The 21,740-nt window shown below is 37.2% G+C and overlaps 1 protein-coding gene across 1 annotated transcript in view; it reads right to left on the bottom strand.

Annotated features, from left to right (window-relative positions):
- Nucleotides 1–21,389, bottom strand: part of GRB14 (growth factor receptor-bound protein 14) — a gene marked incomplete at its 5' end in the record, with an annotated part of 24,805 nt that extends 3,416 nt beyond the window's left edge. The window contains 10 exons of the mRNA XM_010182443.1: nucleotides 3,542–3,629; nucleotides 3,723–3,780; nucleotides 3,886–4,002; nucleotides 6,282–6,362; nucleotides 6,934–7,029; nucleotides 7,220–7,330; nucleotides 8,362–8,499; nucleotides 12,284–12,358; nucleotides 14,301–14,422; nucleotides 21,233–21,389. Of these exons, the coding sequence (XP_010180745.1) occupies nucleotides 3,542–3,629; nucleotides 3,723–3,780; nucleotides 3,886–4,002; nucleotides 6,282–6,362; nucleotides 6,934–7,029; nucleotides 7,220–7,330; nucleotides 8,362–8,499; nucleotides 12,284–12,358; nucleotides 14,301–14,422; nucleotides 21,233–21,389 (1,043 nt within the window). The remainder of the gene's footprint in view (nucleotides 1–3,541; nucleotides 3,630–3,722; nucleotides 3,781–3,885; nucleotides 4,003–6,281; nucleotides 6,363–6,933; nucleotides 7,030–7,219; nucleotides 7,331–8,361; nucleotides 8,500–12,283; nucleotides 12,359–14,300; nucleotides 14,423–21,232) is intronic.
- Nucleotides 21,390–21,740: the final 351 nt, after the last annotated feature.

The following is a 21,740-nucleotide window of genomic DNA, read 5'->3' as shown; positions in this document are numbered from 1 at the left end:
CAGCAGGAAGTTTACAGAAAAAGTAAAGCGAGACATACCAGAATGATTTTCACATCTGGCCAATATGCATAAATGCACACTCACTTCTGCACATCAGAAAATTCCCACCAAGACAGAGCTATGCTCTGCTCGCTTAACGGCATCATTATTCACATCACAACACTCTCCATGGCCAACAGTGTCACCACGACCAGTTGACTGAGAACTTATTCCAGACAGGTTATGGACAGACATAGTTTTGCCATAATTCTGGTAGGATAATCTGGTACAGGCAAAGGATGATTATCAATAAGAGACTTTTTTTTGCTGGGTTTGGAATATTGGCAGAGAACAGTTTGGAGGACAGAGGGAAGTACCCGATTCACAGCTTTGCAGTAGGGAGAGTCTGAACTGTTTGTACTGTGCAGGTCTGGAACAGGTATAGCTAACCACTGCACTAAGGAAGGGAAATGCAGGGACAGCCATTGCCCAGCATGCTCCTTTTTCAGGACACAAAAGATGCGGCCAAGATGGACTTTCAGGTCCATGAGCACTAGCGGCCACTTATTTTTTCCAAGCCACATACCCGGAATGAGAGCACAACTACTACACGAAAAGACAGGGTTTTAGGAGGAGAAAGGAGACCAAGGCTTACAATGCATTTCACTGACTAAGGGCATGGATCCAAACTAATTGAATCCTCAAAGTTTTAGAGAGTTCTGTTTTTACAAAGTAAGAAAATAGCTGGATTTAAGAAATTTGGAGTATATACGCATTAACTTTCGTATCCAAATCCCTATCCAGTCTAATTTGGAGCTCTGATACTAATTGAGTTATTAAAGAGGGATAATTGCCAACTCAGCATAGAGCTCATAAGAGCACATGGCAAGTATAAGGACAAGTAAGATTTCTCAATAGACTCGGGCTCTCCGAACAAGCTCTCTCTCACCACCCTGTGGCCTTTCACCCTCTCCAGAACATGAATGAAATTTTTCAGAGCACAGTTAGATTCTTTGCATAAACTTAAATCTTTATATGTTTGTCATTAAGGACTGGCTTTTAATTTTATTCAGAAAAATGACACTATAAGAATGTGCCACTGTGCAGACAACCAAAATCAGGCGTCTACACCCAAATACGGAGATCCACATTAAACAATACACTAAGTAATCACATTGGTCAGGAAAGAAATTACAGGTTGATTAAGATTTATGTTCCCATTCATCAGTTCTTTTAAAGTCCATTTTCTTACTTTTTTTCCTTGTTTTAACAGCAAAGATAAGCAACAATTGTGCTTCTTCACATAAAAGACATATCTTTTCTAACCTTATCACAATAGACCTACCTTAGTTGTTAAAGAATCTTTAAAAAGATCACTTTACTATGAAGACAGGATTGCAGTTTACAGAGTCTAAGAAATGTTGGTTGGAAGGGAGACATGCTGGATGACTCCAAACAACTGCTCCTCCAAAAACTTACAAGGAATTCTCTGAATGACCAGTTGCATTTTCTCGTGGGCCTTTTGGTAATGCTATAATCTCATTCGTCAATCAGATGCCATTTATGACTGGAAAGTCTTCAAATGTCCTTTAGGCAGTAAAGTATGAGATCTACAGAATTGCTACATAACCTTAAGAAAGTTGGTTTTACACCAGAACAATAGATACAACAACTTTATTCCTTCATAGCACACCCTAAGATTTAGGTTGGATATCAGGAAGAAGTTCTTCGACATGAGGGTGGTAGATCACTGGAACAGGTTGTCCAGAGAGGTGGTGGTGGCCCCATCCCTGGAGATATTCAAGGTCAGGTTTGACAGTGCTCTGAGCAACCTGATCTGGTAACATTGTCCCTGCTGACTGCAGGGGGCTTGGACTGGATGCCCTTTAAAGGTCCCTTCCAACTGAATACATTCTATGATTCTATGATTCTAAGATGGTTGCTGTCCCTAATTCTGATATTGGGTTATTCGAATACTGAAACTACTGTAGATCCTTTATATAATATTCACTTTATCTTCTATAAGCCATCACGAACAGCGCATTTGTTAGTACATATGGTATTACAGAGCTCCTACCACCTCAGTTTTATATGCAGGAAATCTCCCTGCTTGGGATCACCTTAAAAGGCTCAACATGGCTTATTTTCTTTGCCCATCCCACTAACCCCAGAAACTGAAATCTTATCATTCCCATGAAAAACTTCTGTGTTTCTGGTGATAGTTCATTCTTTCAGCACCTCAAAAAGCACATTTGTCACATGCTGTAACGTATTCATGACTTCACCGTAACTCCTGAACATGTAACTGACAGCATATGAGCGCTCATACTACCATTATCTAACCACATCAGTCCACAGAAGATTATGATCCTCTCTGAAACCACAACGTATATCTATGACTAGATCCAAGACTACAACATCAGCCAACACTGTACTAAACTAATGTTAGCAAGGTATTCACTTTCTCAGCTCAAACGCCATTGCTCTTCACTTGCCAAATCTACTGGGTTTCATTAGTGTTTAATGAAACTGGAAGATTCATCAGCCCCAGAGACATACTGCTCAGAAACACATGCTGCATTCACGCCCATGTCCTGTCCCTCTCCTGTAACAAATGCAAAAATGAGTGCAGAGTACAGAAGAAGTTTAAGGATTATTAGCTGGGCTTAAAAACAAAACCCCTAGAAATTAAAAATAGAATAAAAAATACAAAAGGAGAAGCCAAATTAGCCATCCTTGTTGAGTATGACTATTTTTGTCTCTCTTTCCTTCCTATCTCTCTTTTTTTTTTCCCTAGACCTCTTTCTGCAGATGTAGAAAATATTATTAGAACACGCTTAATCTAAAACTGAAGGAATTTAACCAGTAATCTGATATTACAGGTATCTAACTGCAAACAGACTCAGAGAAACTTAAGAGTTTTAAGGAATTACTCGTTGAATGAAAGAGGCTTAAGTTTGCATTTAATACAGGAGAAAGGATAAAAATACAGAAATGAAAAAGAGGAGGATTTTAACATAAAATACCTACTTGCTTTGTCATTTTTTTAAATTAATATTTAAATGAGAGAAAAATAAAAGCAAATAGTCTCATCCTAATGCTTATTTTTTACCATTAATGGATAATACAATTTTTAGTCATTTTGTGAGGAAAAGCATACTCTTTTTTCAATGGCTGTCCCTGTTCAGTTCATCTGTCAGTTAGTCAATGTTTTCAGGCTTGCTTTCATCACTAATAAGAGACACAAAAGACACTGGTGCCAAAGTTGACAGTTTCCAGAGAATATTGTGCAAATAGAGAGCTCAAGTGCCTGGCTCTGAGTGGACATAAGCAATCTGTCAGTGACAGAATCGAAGTGTTAGATCACCACTTTATTGCTTCCAAAAGATATAAAATAGAAAGAAACTGATCCCTAGATAGCCCTATATAAAAGAATTTTTATTTCTATTAGGTAAGTACAAAATCTTCCTTCCTCCTTCTCCCCCCCAATAAGAAATACATGAAAATAGCAGTGGTTGACTAGAAATGTGTCTCGGGAGAGTTACGTAAAGAATTAGCTTACCCATCCACAAGTCCATGCTGCAAAATAAGTCTCTGAGCCTCTTCTCTAGAGATTTTATGATGAAACCATGACTGAGATCTGTGTATAGCTGTAGAAATAAAGATCTTTAAAACAAACATCTTGCCTTTATTGAAAGAACCAGCTATTGCATTTCTCTGGCAATGAATTAACACGCACATACCCATGTTAGACATGGCAATAGGACTGCCATGTGAGTTGAGTCGTAGACATCCTCTCCTCTGTATGAGAGAGAAGTAAAAACATTATTTCAAAGCTTTTTTGTTCAAAAAGAAAAAAACAAAACACCAGAAAATACTATTCTGGAAAAGCATAGGTGTTTATACCCGCCACGCTAATCCTTCTTCAACTGCAACTGAAAGAGCTTCTGTTGGGTTTTCTATAATTCTGCTTCTGTGTCCTGAGAAATCCATTGCTACTAAAGAATTTTCTGAAATGCTTCTCTGCAACAAAGAAAAAAAATTAGTTTGTTTTAAAAAGATTTTTTTAAAAAGATCCATCATTTAGAATTCAGCTTCTGAGAAAACACGTTTTCTAAGTAAGTGATTCAAGTATCTGCAGTGTTTCCCATCAGAGTCAAACTCATTTTACCCTAGGGAGCATTTGTAATTCCAGTATGCTGCTGCAAAGCTCAATTTTACTGTCTGGCAGGACAGATCATCTTTTTGCATTACGGCAATGGATGATAAATACATCACTGTACCATAAACTGTATTTATATTTTTAACTATAACTAGCCCTTTGCATGTCAAAACAAGTCAGGAAGCTGTTATTAAATTGTTCAAGTAACAGAAAAAAAAGATAAAATACAAAATTCTTATTTTAACCACCAAATTAACAAAGATTGGAAACATTTTGCTATAAGAATGTCATTAATTCATATATTTTCTATATAAACTTTCACTCAATGTTTACTGGATTTAAGCCTTGTAAACAGCCATTTCTATGAAGTTTAATTTCTGTTTTAATACATCCTCTCTAACTCTTATCACAGACTCAACAACTGTAGGATCTGTTACAACAAAAAGCTTGTTCTTTTTCTCCCAGCGAAGATCAAGTTTGTAACAACAGACAAAAAGCACTGAAGCTTGACAAAACAGTCTAAAAATTCACCAAAATACTTCTCAGAAACCAAGGTTTACAACATCAAATTTAATACGGATTGTAATGGCTCAAATGTTGGCAGACACTGAAATATCAAATAATTAAAAGAACATTCTAGCATTCTGTAAGTTAAAGTAACATCTGGAACACAAGAGGCCCAGATTTCTGTAGGGTTAGCATAGCTTCCCAGTCCAAAACCAAAGCAGCTCTGCTTTGTTTCTGTTTGGTTTCAAGCATGAATATAACTAGAAATGAAATACAGCAATTCTGTGGTTCACTGCAATTCTTGGCACTGTAGTCTAAGGTCTGCCTGAGTAACTGTAACCTGTAAAGACCTTTGAAAAGAAGAAAAAACCAAACAAACAAGGGCAAAACAAGAAGAAATGTTTGCCTCTAGGAAAGTGGAGGGAACTGCTTGTAGATGACGTGGTTGCGAGTTATTGAGGAACACAAAACATGGAAGTGGTTCCCCTATGAAGCATGTTCATCAGCTTGTGCGCTTAATTCCCACGTTTATCCAATTTGCTGTTTAGTTCATGAATTATACACAAGTAGAAAATCAGTGCCATGCTTCAAACTGCTTACAGATTCTGCCTGTGTTAGAAGCTACATGAGCTAAAATGCATGCAACAGTGGAAGAAGAGAGAGAATCAGTAATGGCTCCCAGATCCATTATAAAAGCAGCAGCTGGCTCTGGTAACAGATTCACATAACAGAAAGTAAAGACACAGTCAGTGCATTAAGGACAATTTTTAAGCCATGCTTATCAGCAATATCACTGAAAACTATTTTTGTGAATAACTGTAATAGCAAATGCGTATTTTAGGCATTTCAACATCAATAACTATAATAAAACCTCAAAAAATCCACCAGAAAATCACTGTCACAAGTCCCAGCAAAAAGCAATTTGTACTCAATTTAGCCAACAAAGAAATACAAAAGTGATACAAATCATCCATGAAAAAGTCTGAAATCAAATAACTCATAAAGAACTGGGGTAACACAAGATATTAAAGAAAGGACAACCTAATCCAATCTCAACTATCTGACGGAGGAGATCTACGCAGCATCTAGTACTGGCTATCGTTCCTCCAAAACCCAGTTCTGCCAAACTGTGGTGTTCCTCTGAAGTCCAGTCAGTATTATACCATCTGAAATTTATCTCAAGTACTAAATATTTTATATTTAAAAATGATACAATGGAAGTATTACTGTGTACCAAAACCTGTTTTTATAGCTTTCTTATTCATCATTTACAGCATATGTAACCTTAAACACTGCTTCTTTATTAATGCATTTATAGTTCTGCTGCTCTGTTTTCAAAATCCTCCTTCCATTCTTTTTGACAGTGACAATAAGCCAATGAACTCTGAAAATACTGGAGGTCTGACAAAGGGAAAAAGACTGTTAACTGGTCAGAACTACCCGATTTGTATTAAGTAAGTGAATTAACTAATTAGTTCTCTAATCAACCTTGACAGCCCTAAAGATTTCGGCAAGCATTCACACATGCAAAGATTTGCAGGATCAGGTCAGTACTATAACTGACACAAGTTACTTAAAAATACCATGATGGCAGAAACAACATATTAATTCATGGAGCTACTGTAGGACATACCATAGGTGTTATATTCAAAGGGCTGCAGCCACTTCTACCTTGATATGGTTGCATGTAATTCTGATACAGCTGCATCCCATACTAAAACCAGAAAATAATACGGTTAGCATTCAAAATAAAAAACCTAAGCCAAGTAATTTTTTTCCTAGATGTAAAAGATAACACATGGTTTTCTTTACCATTAAAAATCAGGGATTAGGATTAGGAAATACACATCGTCGTTGCTGCTAACTTTATAAATGTACACTCCATTAAATATTTCCCATTTAATACAGCAACTGACCCATTCTTAATTTGTCACAAGCAGGCACATTTTTAAAACACGTCAGGTTCCCTTCTTGTGGTTTCCTGTCGCTTTGTTCAACATTACTCAACAATCACACTGAATTCAACATGGTTACATATAAGCATATGGTTAATGTTAAGTATTTGCAGAACTGAGGCTTCAAGACATATCATCCCATTCCCCACAATGATCCCAGCAACTTGGTCTCTCCCTGTTTGTTGGGATGAAGAAAAATAAGCTTTCAGAGCAGCAAACTGATATTGCTATTGCATGGGAACCTAGAATTACATTACTTCTCTACAGTACAGTTTCAAAACTTCACATAGTAAACTTAAGCAAGAAGTTAGCTCCACACAGAAAAATTACCTTAAGCAACCTAATTGCTGTCATCCAACAGGTCCTACTTTGTTCATCATCTGCACAGAGCTGTTTCAGGTCTCTGGTTCCTCCTGATTTGTTAGGCTAGAAGGCCACAGCACATTTTTTTAGCATTAATGCATATCTTGAAGATAATACCTGTTGAAATAAAAGCCACTAATTCTCCTACTTTATAATAGACAGCTGAACATTGTTTTCAAAAACCTTAAAGAAACTTAAGCTTACCTAAAAACTGTGGCTTGCTTTAATATGTATCAGAATAATAAGCTTGTACCTTAAAGCAGAATCCATAGTTTGTTGGTGCTCCAGAAATCTTTTTGCCTGTCAAAGACATGTACATATCACTATTGCTGAATTCACAGAAAAACTGCAGATGCCTTGGCTCCTAAAAAGAAGAGCAATGTAATACAGTTAGAGTATTTTTAGCCAGCCTCTCCAGATAAGAAACTGAATATAGTAGTTATCCTGTTCCAAAATACAGTCTTACACACTGCAGTTTTAACTGTGGCATCATGAAATCTAGAAAGAGACAACTCAATATTAATTTTACAATGCAGAGAAAAAAACACCTCAAACAAGTCAAAGAGTTCATTCTTCTAGAGAGGGAGAAAATGCAAAGTACAAGTGATATAATTTCTGAGGAAACATCCACTAAATTCAAACCACAGTAATAGTAGAGTAGGGGTCAAGTTTGGAGAGCAAAATGCATTTCAAACTTCAAAATAAAATACACTTTCATAATGTGAAAAACGACATATTGTACTAATTACTGTCCAATACTATTTCTAACCATTATCTCCATCTTTTAAGGTTAATTAAGTCAAGGAAGCAAACAAAAGAAATTTGCTGAAGGATACAAAAACAGCTCAAGGAATACTCTGGCAGTTAACACAGAAAAACCACAACAAAAGAAAACATTGTTTTCAGTGGCTTGTGAAAAAGGTGTCTCAACTCCAATGCATCCTGTCTAACATAATCAGGTTTTAAGTACCTCAGTCAAAGTTGAACTAGTAAAATGAACAACTGTCCAGTGACAGAATTTGAGAACTCTCAAAATCTTCCTGGTTTTTGTTTATTTTAGATAATGAAGTATTATGCCCACTTTTCAGAGCATCTACTTATACTTCAGAACTTTAACTACTATTTGAAAATTAATTTTAAAGGGGTACTCTGTTAACTGATTGGAAAAATGTTAACCAGAATGTAGCCAAGTCATCAGCCAAAAAGCCACACCTGTTTCTAAGACAATACTTTCCAAGTTTTATACCACTCTAGATTTTAGCTATAATATTTTTTTCCCTTTTTAATCACTGTAAGTTGAAACTCACATTTTGGTTATTATTACAACAAATGATAAATGCATACATATATGCTTTAACTTCATAGGTTTCTCTCTCTCTTTTTTTCCCCTCTTACCTTAGATGTACCTTTAGTGGAAAAATAAAGGCCAGATCTTCTCAAAAGAAAGTACCATTTTTTCCACGATTTTTTCCCCTGCTCCTTTGCATGTAAATAACCATGAATCTCAGGATACGTGCTGGAGCTTAGGAACATCTGAAAGGAAATATCGAACATGCATTCTTCTTTTCATCTGAAACCAGCTTTCTGTTTCATTAACATACTCAGACAGGACTAAGTGGAATAAACCCCTAAATCCACTATCGCACCACAGTAATTCAGTTATGACTGCATCTAATCCCATTAAGAGCACCTCTTATTTAAGGTGCGTAGAATGTTACACAACTCCAAGGTATGCTAAACAAGTTATCTATTTATATGGAACATATGGTTTGAAATGAGAGCATTAGTTATGCAATATGTTGACTTCAGCAACAAAACCAGTGTAAGAAGTTCTGATCCCATGCCTCAGATCCTATTTATATAAAACTGCAAATCAATGCTACCAACAGAAGAAAAAAACCTCAAACTTGCCATCCCTCCCTCCCTCCCTCCTTCCCTCTGTGTTACAAACCAGATCAAGAAACTGATCTGAGTTAAAATTAATTCAGCAACCAAATCACAAAACTATGCAGGTCAGCCAGATATTACCATTTTCAAAAGGAGGGAACAAAGGTCTCAGTATCTGAAGTAGTGCTTAAGCACGAGCTCCAGTTGAATCAAAAACAGGAGAGGCTGGGCCCGTCACCACGACAGTTCCTGCCTCTACTAAAGATATTCAATGGCTTCTCTCCAGCCATTTCAACCAGATGTTGCCAGAGTGCAACACAGCTGTAACCTTGCTAAGACCAAGTACACATTACCAAGTCTGCAAAAGTACCCCCCAAAAGCTGGCAACCACGTTAACTTTATTCTGATTCCATGTAATACATTCATTTTCATTACTCTTCTTCCAATAAAACTATTCAGAACTCCAATAAAACTACTCAGAGCTATGACTCACATCTAAACATAACAACCTAGAATTCTTCAATGTATGCAAAGGAATCTATGTTATTGCAAAGCTCTTCAAAGAACCTTGCCCCAGGCTGGCCTGCCATATCATAAACACCGTCTAGGCTTATATAGAGGCAGGGAGCAAAGGATTTTCTGGTTGATATCTGCAGCTTTCATTGCTGCATTTTCCTCCTGTCCACTGTCACTTCCAGCAAAACTGATTTGAGGACACAAAGCAACAGATTACCAGGCAAGAGACAGACTGGCCAGTACCGAACTGCAGCAAAATGATGAAGTGAATGTGATTTTGGAAGTACACCAAGTTCTTTGGCCACTAAACAATGCAATCCAACCAAGATACACAAGGTTTCTCACACTTTCATTGTTTTCCTACCTTGCAGCCAGATGCATGACTGTACCACCTGTAGACCATGCTGAGCTAATTCAGTTCAGCTGGTGTGAATGCACATGGGCAGGCGTCATTTGACAGGGGAGTGCCCTAGCTCACAGCGAGGAATGCATTGTGAACAGCTTCACCACTATTCACCTGAATAGTTAAATTACAAGACTAGGTACATCTATCTATATGTGCTGCTGGCACACAGCTGTCTGCAAGTGTGGTTTAAGCTATTTCAGCCACATTAAAGCAGACAAGAAAGTCCTGGTAGGTGTTCCAGCCTGTTAATCTTTCAATTTGCTAGGTATTAACAGGTTCCCTGATGTGAATTGAACAAGTATTTTAACTCCATAAACAAACTCACATGGAAGCTTTAGGAAAATCAAAGAGTTAATGTACATAAAAACGAAAGAGCAACTTTTTAGGCTTTAGTATCTCTGCTGAAGATGAAAGGAGTGGCTGGCTCCCAGCCTGCACAAGTGTCTTCCCCAGGATTTCTGCTGTAAGAGCTTCAAGCCAGAAGTGCTGTCATGAAAAACTCTTTTCTTAGTCAGCAGACCAAAGTGGAGGAGCAATATGAAGCTCAGCTTCAACAGCCACTGTTGTTCCCATGCTGTCAATTAAAATAAAGTAGCAATGATGCTACAAAAAGGGCAATCCTAGATTCATCTTTTTCTTTCTAAGACAGCAGAGGACCATGCGAGAAAACATAATATGAACAAGCTGCAGTCAAAACCACTGACTGTCATATTGAATGAGCAGTAAAAATTAAAATATCTGAGAGTGAGAACTGAATGTCTGTAATAAATACAAACATTTATATAAATAAATAGAAGTTCTTCATGGCAGAGATTAAACCTCTCTTTTTGGTATATATAGACTTTCAGTATACATCAGATCTAGGAATTTCACTTAGCACATGCTAAATGGAAAGGAGACTGGTAAACTTTTTGGTTCTGTTTTTGAAGCTATTTAGATACTCAGATTTAAAGTCATCAGCCAAAATATTCATTCTTCCACTTTCAATGAAAGTCAATAAAAACATAATTGAAGAACATTTTACTTTCTTAGAGCTCAATCCACAAAAAGCTATAAAAGTATCAGAAGTGATTTTTTAATCACTTGTAAGCATTGAGATGTTAAAACTAATGTCTCTCTTGGTACTTGACCAAGCACATCACAAATAATGCAAGCCCATTAACTTGTCTTAATGAAAGTTTCCAAGGAAATGGCAACAGACTGTAAACAATTTACCCAACAGCTTCTGCTGAAACACGCATAAGGGCTGCAAAATCCACAAAGGTATTCTCCACTTTGTGCCTAGTAAGTTCTATTTGACGAAATTCAATTAAACAGACAATACAAGATGAAATAGCAACAGAGGAGAGTTCACAACAAATTTTTCAAGCTATCAAAATGGGACGTAACTACATCTGTTTAGAATGATTCTTAATCTTATCCACAAGCTCTACACACATGCTACATATCGCAATATCGGCTTAAGGAAGCTCTGTGCAAGAGTACACAGCAAACAGTTCCATTATAAAAGTCCATTATAAAGGTTTTTACTTAGGTTTGTAAAAATTATTTACAGACTCTAGCACGTGTCAATTAAATTTAATTTGAAACATTTTTACTATATTTGAGATAATCTTAACATCCTGACTAACATCCACTTCTACAATGATATAACCACGTAATACAGAAGAATGGTTTGAGAATTAGTTCTCTAATGTTTTTCATTTACTGGTGGATGCAAAGGTAAAATCTATTATACAGATGCAAAAATTATTTTGTCATTTCCATATTTCCTTTAGTTCAACCTTAAATATCTTATTATATTGCCTTTCCAGTCATTCCTCATCCTCAAAACTTACACATAGGGTTGTTGTCTTAAGACCAGTGAAACTTGTTCCATTAATTAATTTTTCTACTGACAAGCAAAAAAGAGTGATGTGTATGTTTCCACCTTTATTACTCATTCTTCTCCTCTTTGAGAATTAAGATGATGATCCCTGATATGGTCATTCTGTGAAATTATTCCCACTGTAAATTAAAATCTTGTGTCCGCTTAAAAGATGACTAACGCTGAGTGACCTACCGTATTTTTTTTTCTGAATGCTCCAGTAGCCCTCAAGCTAACAAATCATACTAGTCAGTCTAAATTTTCCACCCATTAAGTTTACCCATTTAACTCTTTCTCTGTATCCATTTGTATCACATCACCAGTTCCTCAGTAATCTACCAAGGCCTGCTGTTACATATGTGCTGAGTGCTGCAGCACTCCACCTGCCACCTGAAATACCCAACAAAGGTATTAACCATTTTTACTGCATTTGTCTGTAAGAATGTGCAAGTTTCCAAGTGTGGTCATATAGTAACTGTCTGGAAGGGACACATCATATCTCACAAGGAAAAAAATTATTAACCATATTTTGAGTTATTTAAAACCTAGCAACAGATCCAACAGCGAGAAAGAGCTATGCTCACACACACAACGGGAAACTCTGAGCTATGCTGGCTCATCTTCATTCAAAGATTACATACCTGTAATATCCCAGAGTGGCTTACAGCTGCATTGGTCTCACTTGGAAAAGATATCATACTATCTGGAAAAAAGCTCTGTAACAATAATTATTTGTATCAAAGTTCTGTAAAAATAAATATAAAACTTCCTCTATCTTTTGGATGTAACATTAGAGTCCTCAATACCGTGCAAGAAACTGCAGCTTCTGATCCAATAATTTAAGCTTACCTTAATATAATTCCTAAATTTCTGACATCCTATGTATTATTTGCTGAAAAACTTAGAATTTTGAGAAAACATCAATGGTCCCTGGAAGCAAGAGAGTTTCGGACACCAGTGCAAGTCATATTGTGGTACCTGGCCCTTACTGTTGTTTTTCTAGCAGTAATTTTTATTTCTGTTGACATATAAGACTTGCCTGGGGCTTCAATATGCTACAAAGTAGGAAGGATATACACCGACATGCTGAAAAATAGATTGTTTTCTATTGTTTTCATTACACTAGAAATCCAGTAAAATATTTTGGAATAAATTGCATTAATAGAGAACAAGTACTCTCAGGTTTGTTTTTTTTTAATTCTCTATTTTGTATGATATGAATCTGAATTAACATCAAAATCTGACTACATCAATACAGCATGGTTAAAAATGTCCACATTTAAAGTGCTAATTTCATTACTAAAGAAAGCTGAAGGGGTAATTTACAGGACAGGCTGTAGCTGGAGAGTTCAATATCATCATGCAGATATGAACCAGCCAAGAGTCTGACCATTACTAATAAAGTTTTCTCAAGGCTTGGACAAGTTTGAAGCTAATATTCCTTTGACCATCCAATGTCCATTGACATTCATTTTTAATAAAACTGAATTACTGGTAGGGTTAACTTGTATCAACTAATTTCTGATAAAGCATTCTTGCTACACCTGCGACCACAGTACCCAGAAGGACTCAACAGGGACAATAAGGACTCTGACTAGTCACAGCTGCTGCCATTAGTCATAGCTGTATCTCTGCCACACTGCCACTCACTGGTTAACCAACCCACAAACATACTTATTCTTTGAAAGCTTCTCTACTAACCATAGACTATGTCAAGCTTAGAATTTTTCAGTAGTACAGTTATATCTCCATGTCAGGGTAGTACATGATTTGCACAGAGAAACAGAGGTGATGCATGAAAAAACCCTCAGATCTCTTAGATCCTTTGGTATCTCAATATTTACCTTTTCATAGGAAGATAATTTGAGTTCCCTTTCACTTTTCACCTTTCAAGTCCTCATACATTTCTGCTATCTTTCCCTTTGACATATGAAACAAGCTGACTTTATAAGAGACAGCATTAGGCATGATCCAAATACACCATGCCTTTGAGCAACCAGACAGTGAGTTTCTTCTGCAGAGCCAGGACTGCTTCCATGGTCTTTGCCATAGCCAAGGTCTGAATCACCAGCATTAACCTTTGACAACCTCCTTGAATCAGGAGTTGTCTCTGCTCTCTTTCCATTCCTTACATACACTAACTTTGGCTTCACTTTCACTTAGTCCTAATAGGTTATGGCTGCACGTGGCCTTTCGTGTCAGCTGTCATTTGGCTACAGCTGTGAAAAGCTGCTATTGGGCAGCACTGGGCCATAACATTCGATTTTAACTTTAACAATAAAATCATCTTTGCCATACGTTCCCCTCCTTACCCTGCTTCATTTCATAGTTTGTTGTCACTTGATGGAAACTTAACTCATTTTAAAAAAAATTTATTCATTGTAGATCTGTGTGCAAACTTCAAGTTTAATCCATACTGAGTTTTTTTGCGAAAAAAAAGAGTATGAACATGGATGTTTTACAATCGCAACAAAGGGACAGGCCAACAGTTACATACACTACAATATGTTCCTATACCCCATACATTCCCTCCCAATTATTTCTTTTGACCCATGTTACATTAACTGCTTTACACTCTGCCTATCTGTGTGTAACAGACAAGGGTATTTTGCAGCAACAGCAATTGTACCACTTTACAGATACAATGTTAGGACTTACCAGTGGATTTTTAAAAAACTCATACTTGGCATAGTTTTTTCTAAAATACAGTTTGTTGTCCTCTTCCATTACCCAATTTGACTGGACTTCCATCACTAATTCATGGTCCTCTATAGCTCTTCCTGAAAAAAACCACACAAATTAAGGAAAACAACACATAACCTGCAACTAAGAGCCTAGGAGTGGAACGTGAAAACGCAAAGGTCAGATAATAAAAATATTATTAAATTAAATTAATTTAAATGAATACAAGTAATGAAACAAGCAATCTGAACACAGTCCATTAATCAGGTCCACGTTACACCAAGTTACTGGTCCACCTCAGCAGGGCCCAGCTTCAGAGGTAGATCACACGTGGGGTATTTTGTTCATGCTTTGTTGTTGTTGCGTTCTTTTACAGGGACAGTGAGGGCTTTATTCCATTTCATGGCCAAATCCATGTTCTCCCTGCAGAAGCCAGGCAGTTCCTGCTGTGTGACACATGGGGCAGTAGGCAGCAGACCACTTCAACCATTCCCTCAGCCTGTGTGAGTGTCATGAAGATCTTTCTAACGCTCCTTTCCCTAATGCATCATTTGTAAAGTGAAAGTTATCTGCAATATAGAAAAGCATTAACTTGTCTTCTTCTCTGCAGGCCCCTACTATGTCCTGAAGCATTTCTAAAACTGCAAATGAACTGAGGGCATTTCAATGTTTTAAAGTCTTTGCACAAACCAGGGACACTGAGAATGTTAGCAGCTGTAGAACTTGCATATGCAAAATGAATGCTAGAAGTAAGCCATGAAAAAAACTAAACAAAACAGAAAACCTGCAAAGTGAATCTTGATGTCTAGTTTGGCTTTGCAGTGGGGCAAGGGGAAGAAAAGGCCAAAAAAATCAGTTCTTTGTACCACAGTACTGGAGTCCAGAATCAATATTCCCACTGCTTTAGACTGCTTCCGCTGCTCAGATCCTTGAGTGAAATTTTTGATTTTACAGCAATATGAAATGCATTTACAAGAAAGATATCGAATTTAAGAGCTTTCCTGTAGATGTGTTGTGCATGTTTACGTGTTGTATGTAATCTGAATAATGCCATGGGACTACTCACAGTGCAGGCAGTTAACAATAAATCTTGAAAGACTGGATAATTTCTGTATTATTATTTCTACTGCCTTTTTTTAAAATAAATTTCAGCAGCTTATTAAATCATGTTACGGAAGAAGGATGAGCATGCTTTCAAATGAGGATACAGTTTGTGTGGCTCCTTGTACTCTATTGTGAACTCAAACTAATGAGAACAAGATGGAGCTGAACAAAGTTGAAGATTTCATTTAAATTATCATTGGCACCTCCAAATGTAAATTACACTCCAAACAATGAATTACAGGGGAATAAGAGGTCTGCCTATTGCCTCTCTGCGATTATGGGGTTTTAACATCCAATTCTGATCATGGTTTCAAAGGGAAAAGACAATTAAAGTGTATTAAAATAAAATAAAATTTAAAAAAATAAAAATGTAGAAAAATAAAATAAAATAAAAACCATGTAACACACAATTTTCTGACCACATTTTCTACACCTCATTGCATTATCATAAGGTATCTTATGAAATTTTTAAAATTAATATGATGCTCTCATATAACTCTCTCTTGTTAGGAACTCATAAAAATCATACAAGAGAAAAGGACAGTATAGACCTTTTAAAAAACGTATGCATAGTGTTAAATTAATATAAATGGTAAACTTTTGCAAGTGGTCCTGGCTAAACAAAGAACCTAACTTTCATAAAGTCTAGCAGGCACAACCTCCAAAGAGAGAAAAATCAAACCTCAAATTTGAATTCATTAAAGCCTCTTTAGAACGACAACATCTTTTTACTGATCATCTCTTGCCACCTCTTTCCTGAGTCACTGCCTCATGCTTCCACACCGTCCAATCTGGTGGCCAACAGCCTTACTGCAGCCTGCAAACGTATACGCCTCTTCAGGAAGTTTCCAGCTAGCAAACTGAAAGTGAATTCGCTCATACAGCTAAATTTCACCTCAGTGGGAATGTATCAAGCTCGTATCTCGCAGAAAACAAAGCACTCTCATGAACTACAGATCAAGTAGGGAAAAGTTAAACTTTCACTGAATTTAACTAATTCTTTATTGAATTTAACTCATTCTTAAGCCCATAAAGACAGAGATTAAGGATGCTCAATGAAACTCACATTTTATAACCAGATCGAATGAAGCAAATAAAAAGAGAAAGCAATTCAGAAAACAAAAAATACCACAAAAATACTTGAAAGAAAAGGGAGCATTTTAAAATCTTCTACAGACTGTTCTACTTCAAAAACCATGCCGGAGTGAAGAGACACTAAAGAACTGAAGCTCTTACTCAAAACCAGCATTTTTTTCTTTTCAGTTTTATAGAGAGAAAGTGCTCCTCTGGGATGACATTTAAAACTCTTAAGTGCTTGGCATTGTGACATTTAAGAAAATACCATTTCCTCAAGACTTACTTCTTGGTACAAAAATAAGACATCCTGCATCACCCCAATGGATGGCTAAGGATGCTGGTATTTCTTATTTTAAGGTGTCACATCACAGAATATTTTCGATTGAATCAACTTACTTTCTTGAAGGAACTGAAACACTGAGTTAGTGCCCTCCAAAACACAGCCCTGTAATCAAATCCTGAAATGTTGCAATGAAAAAGCTGCATTTAGGTTTAGGTAGATAATTTTCTCTCTTTCAGCTCTACAGTCCAAAACAAAGTCTCTTTAACTATGGAAAATAACTAAAGCACACGAAAAAAGCTTTAATATTGAAGTGCATGACAGAACGCATTTCAAATAGCCTCCTCTCTAGCCACCCAGCAAGAGAAAAAATATTAAACTAAATAAAAACCCAGAAAAGCCACTGCCCAGTACTATTGCACAGACAGTGCTTTGTAAGCCTTCCCACAGGCTACCTAAAAGCATGCAGACAGTGAAATCAAAATGAGAGACCGAAACACAGCAACGATCTGCCTGGCCAAGGCACAACTACCTACTCAAAGAGGAACCCTAGAACACAAACCTATTGAGCTGCAGAAGCAAATGGAAAACTGTTTACAGTCAACACAAAAAAAAAGTCACTAGAACAGGAAATATTTCAGGATTAAGACAGTATTTTCCTTGAAAAGGAGAACAGCTATGGAAAACTTACGTGTTTTCACAGCCTGCACTTTACAGGGGAATTACAGTGGAACTATGGGACTCCCAGCACCAAGGTACCTGGTGCTAGGGATGACATGGCATCATCTAAACCTAGGCATACCTCAGCTACCTCTGTAACCTTAGACAAGGTGAGAAACATCAGAGAATTTCTTTGAATTCAGTAGCTTGAGACAAAAAGGATCCATACCAGAAGCACAGTTCTGAAATATATTTTGAAATGCTGTAATAATCGCTGTACTTCAGACATTTGAAATAGAGCCCAGGCTACTGCAAAACCTGAAGTGGGCAGGAAGGGGAGCATCCCGGGTGGTAAGTGAACAGCAGTGGGCTGTGCAGTGTGGGTGTCCCACGGCAGGCAGCTGGGGGGCACCAACTGGAACCCGCTCCAAGTCAACACCACCTGGTCAGCGCTTGTCATGCAACGCGGTGAGGGAGTGACCATGTTTAATGTTCAGTTCCACACTAAAGGGCACATAAGTTTGTGAAAGCAGGAACGTACAGACCATGGGTTTATGTTTTCTTTTGGGTGGGATTTTTGTTTTCTTTGTTAACCTCCACATGCAGATACCTCCACACAGCAAAGGCGGCACACTCTGGTGTTATAATTAATGTCTGTCTTGATTAACAGCAGAACATCGTGTCCAGCTCACTGAGATTCAAGCAATCATATCTAATTCAGGAGTATTCAGAAAGTCATTAGATATCAAAGAAAATGTTCACTAATTGATGAATGAATTATTAATAATCATCCTACTGGAATTTACACAGACACACATTCACGTACAGTACTTCTCCTTTCTATATCACAGAATCACAGAATCACAGAACGTTAGGGATTGGAAGGGACCTCAAAAGATCATCCAGTCCAATCCCCCTGCCGGAGCAGGAACACCTAGATGAGGTTGCACAGGAAGGCGTCCAGGCGGGTTTTGAATGTCTCCAGAGAAGGAGACTCCACAACCTCTCTGGGCAGCCTGTTCCAGTGCTCTGTCACCCTCACTGAGAAGAAGTTTCTTCTCAAATTTAAGTGGAACCTCCTGTGTTCCAGCTTGTGCCCATTACCTCTTGTCCTATCATTGTTTGTCACCAAGAAGAGCCTGGCTCCATCCTTGTGACACTCACCCTTTAAATATTTATAAACATGAATGAGGTCTCCCCTCAGACTCCTCTTCTGTAAACTAAAGAGACCCAGCTCCCTCAGCCGCTCCTCATAAGGGAGATGCTCCACTCCCTTGATCCATTCATTTAACTTAGGAGCAGAAAAAGACTGTCCATATTTCCATGTGTAAAACATACAACAGAATAACAAATAGCAAACAGTCCAAAACTAAATCATAATTTGAAAAATATTTGTTCATGCTACTCATCTGGTGATTAAGAATATACTTAACCCAAGTCAAGATCAGTACGTTAAACCTTTCAAACAATATCAGACCTGTTAGTATCATAAAAATAAAACCATTGTTAGTCACTTTTTTTTTTTAAAAAAAGGAATTATCTCAAGTTATTCCTTTCCTTGGCCAGTAGTGTTGAATTGCCATCCTCATTATCTCAGAAATAATTTTATTTTTAAAATTAACAATTCATTTTTTCTAGAATTACGCAAAAAGCAGCTGGAGCAATCAGAAAACTGCATGGTGAATACAGGTCTTCAGACTTGCATGCCAGAAATTTTGAGAATTTCAGAATCTTAGCAAAAGCAACTTAACTAATGACTTGATATTGAAATCTTCCACGAAATCCTTCAGGTTGAAGAAAACACACCAACTGATAAAAAGTGTATCACACCAACTGATAAAAGGTGTATCACATCAACTGTTAAAAAGTGTATCGTGCAATTTAATAAAGCTGGAGAAACAATGCCACTATTGTTCTCTATGATTTGTCAAAAGTGTCTTCGATAGTTCCTACAATACTTAAACAACAGCCACACTATAAAATACAGAAAACACTTCTAATATTTGTACAGTACTGTTGTCTAAAGCCATTTTTATATCTCCTCTTCTGTAGCAGTCAGTCATTTACAGCCTCCACGCAGATTTAACTCTGACCTTACTCTGAGCTGGAAGCATCTTACAACTGATACATTCAGTGCAAAAGGTTATAAATATCTTTGAAATGTTACAAAGCAAGAAAAAAACCTGAAAAACGTTTGTGGCTGCCTTCATAGGATAAAGGATCAGAAAAGGGCAGAAAACAGTTTTAGCTTTTGTAGTTCATCTTTAAATACAGCTATTAAACATAATACAGTCAGACATGCACTGTCAAGTTTATTTTACACAACTGCACGACTCCAGATTCCCTAGACACGTACACAGAAAGAGAGTTTAACAATAAGCTTTTAGCCATATATAAATACCCACGGGGTGTGTGTGTTGGGAGAGGTGTTTGGGTTTTGGCGGTAGTGTGTGGGTTGTTTTTTTTTCAATTGACAGTACTGGGGCTATCAGCCACCAGTGCAGTCTCTTCTGAGAATTAAGGACTCCAAGGAGTTTTCTATGTATTTTAGGCTGCAAGAAGGCCCCCAGAATGTCTTCTTTCTCAAGCCACACTTTGCACTAGCAGCTGGAACTGCCCTAGAGGTTGCAGAAGCAGTACTACCTCTGGTAACTCTAGTATGGTGCCAAAGGTCAAGAATAATACGGAAACTCTGACATGAAATTAAAATTAGATTTTTTTATGGCACTTGTCTTCTAGTGGATTTTTTTTATATAATTCCCTATCAAAACCAAACACAATATAGTAATGAAACATAGTGCTGTAAAAGGAAGTAAGATTGCCTGACTGGAGTGTCAATGCAATACTACATCCTAGCAGTGGGCTTCTAAACTCATCTTTTGCTGAGTGAAGTCTTTCCTGTGTCCTGCATTTTTTACATCTCTGCAAACATCCCCTTTCTCCCTACACTTGATTTGTCTTAATGTGTTTTTATACTGCAAAATTATGTCCATACCTGACAAAAAGGAACAGAGAGAAGTTAAAATTATAGTTGTAATCTGAAACTACAGATTACACCTTTTAAACTGTACAACAGAAAAAGAGGTTTTTTTACTACACTAGAGGAACACTGATGATCTGGAAGGAGTTCAGAGCATTTCATTTCCTTACCTTAAAACACTAAGCATAAAGTCACTTCAACACAGTTCATTGGTCCATAACTGGAAGTTTAGAAGAATGCGTTTGTTTTGCTTTTCAAGTAGTCCTGCCACACAGTTCACAATAAATCCAGCCAACCTGATTGTACTGAAGGAAAATACTGGCAGCCTACTTTGATGTTATTTCTGAAGACCGAGTCCTATTGTCCAGATAGAATAGCACTGTGTAACTGCTTTCTGTTCTTGATGTCAGAGATTTCACTCAGGTGTGTTGGGAACAACAAAGATCTTTTTATTTGCAATGAAAATAACCCATCTTGTTAGAGATAAGCAGGAAATACCAGGAAAAGAGAAAGAACTGCCAAAGAAGAGCAAGGAAGAACTAGCAGTGAGAATGGTCAGAGTCTTCCAAGTCACTCTTACAGATGCAGATCAAGCAATGTGAGGCAAATGTACTATGACAAAATGTACTTTATAGGTATGCTTTCAAAAAAAGAGAAACAGAAGTAATAAATGCCCAAAAGAACAAATTCACACAAGCCCTCCCGTTGTTTTGCTTCCAAGCCTTTCTATTACAGTTGTACTTCTATGTGAAAATGAAAACGAAACACCTTATTTACTGCCACACCATTGTATAGTATTAGTCTTACCTAAACCTGTGTGGGTAAGTTGTTCAAACAGAGTCCAGCTGTGGTCATCAATATAGTGGTTCTTCAATATCAACAGCTGGCATACATCCCTGGCTGTTATATCACTGGGTACTTCCAAAGCTCTGCTAGTATCGTCTTCACTATACACTTTAATTACCTGCAATAAATAAAAAAGCTAAAATAACTGTAAGTTTAATCTTTGATTCAGTTAGTTCAAATATGTTCCTCTCTCAGGTTCACGAGTGAGACAAGAACCTATACACATAGGACGCAATACTTAAGACAGCCATTTCTCTCTAGTGCGATGTGTAACTGAAAACAAAGCAGCTGAGCAAAGCATATTCCACTTCTAAATTTGGCTACTGGACATCCCTTGCCCCAGGACACTGGACAGATTGGTGCATTTGCTTTAAAAAAATGGTAATGGAGATGTAAATAAACACAGTGAAACTGTAAATTCTTGTATAAGCTAAAGAAGAAACTACAGAGGACAAACAGTGAAACCCAA

This window comes from Mesitornis unicolor, unplaced genomic scaffold, assembly GCF_000695765.1.
Source record: "Mesitornis unicolor isolate BGI_N332 unplaced genomic scaffold, ASM69576v1 scaffold22024, whole genome shotgun sequence".
Taxonomy (NCBI): Eukaryota; Metazoa; Chordata; class Aves; order Mesitornithiformes; family Mesitornithidae; genus Mesitornis; species Mesitornis unicolor.
Note: the sequence above shows the minus strand (reverse complement) of the source record. Positions and strands in the feature narration are given on the sequence as shown.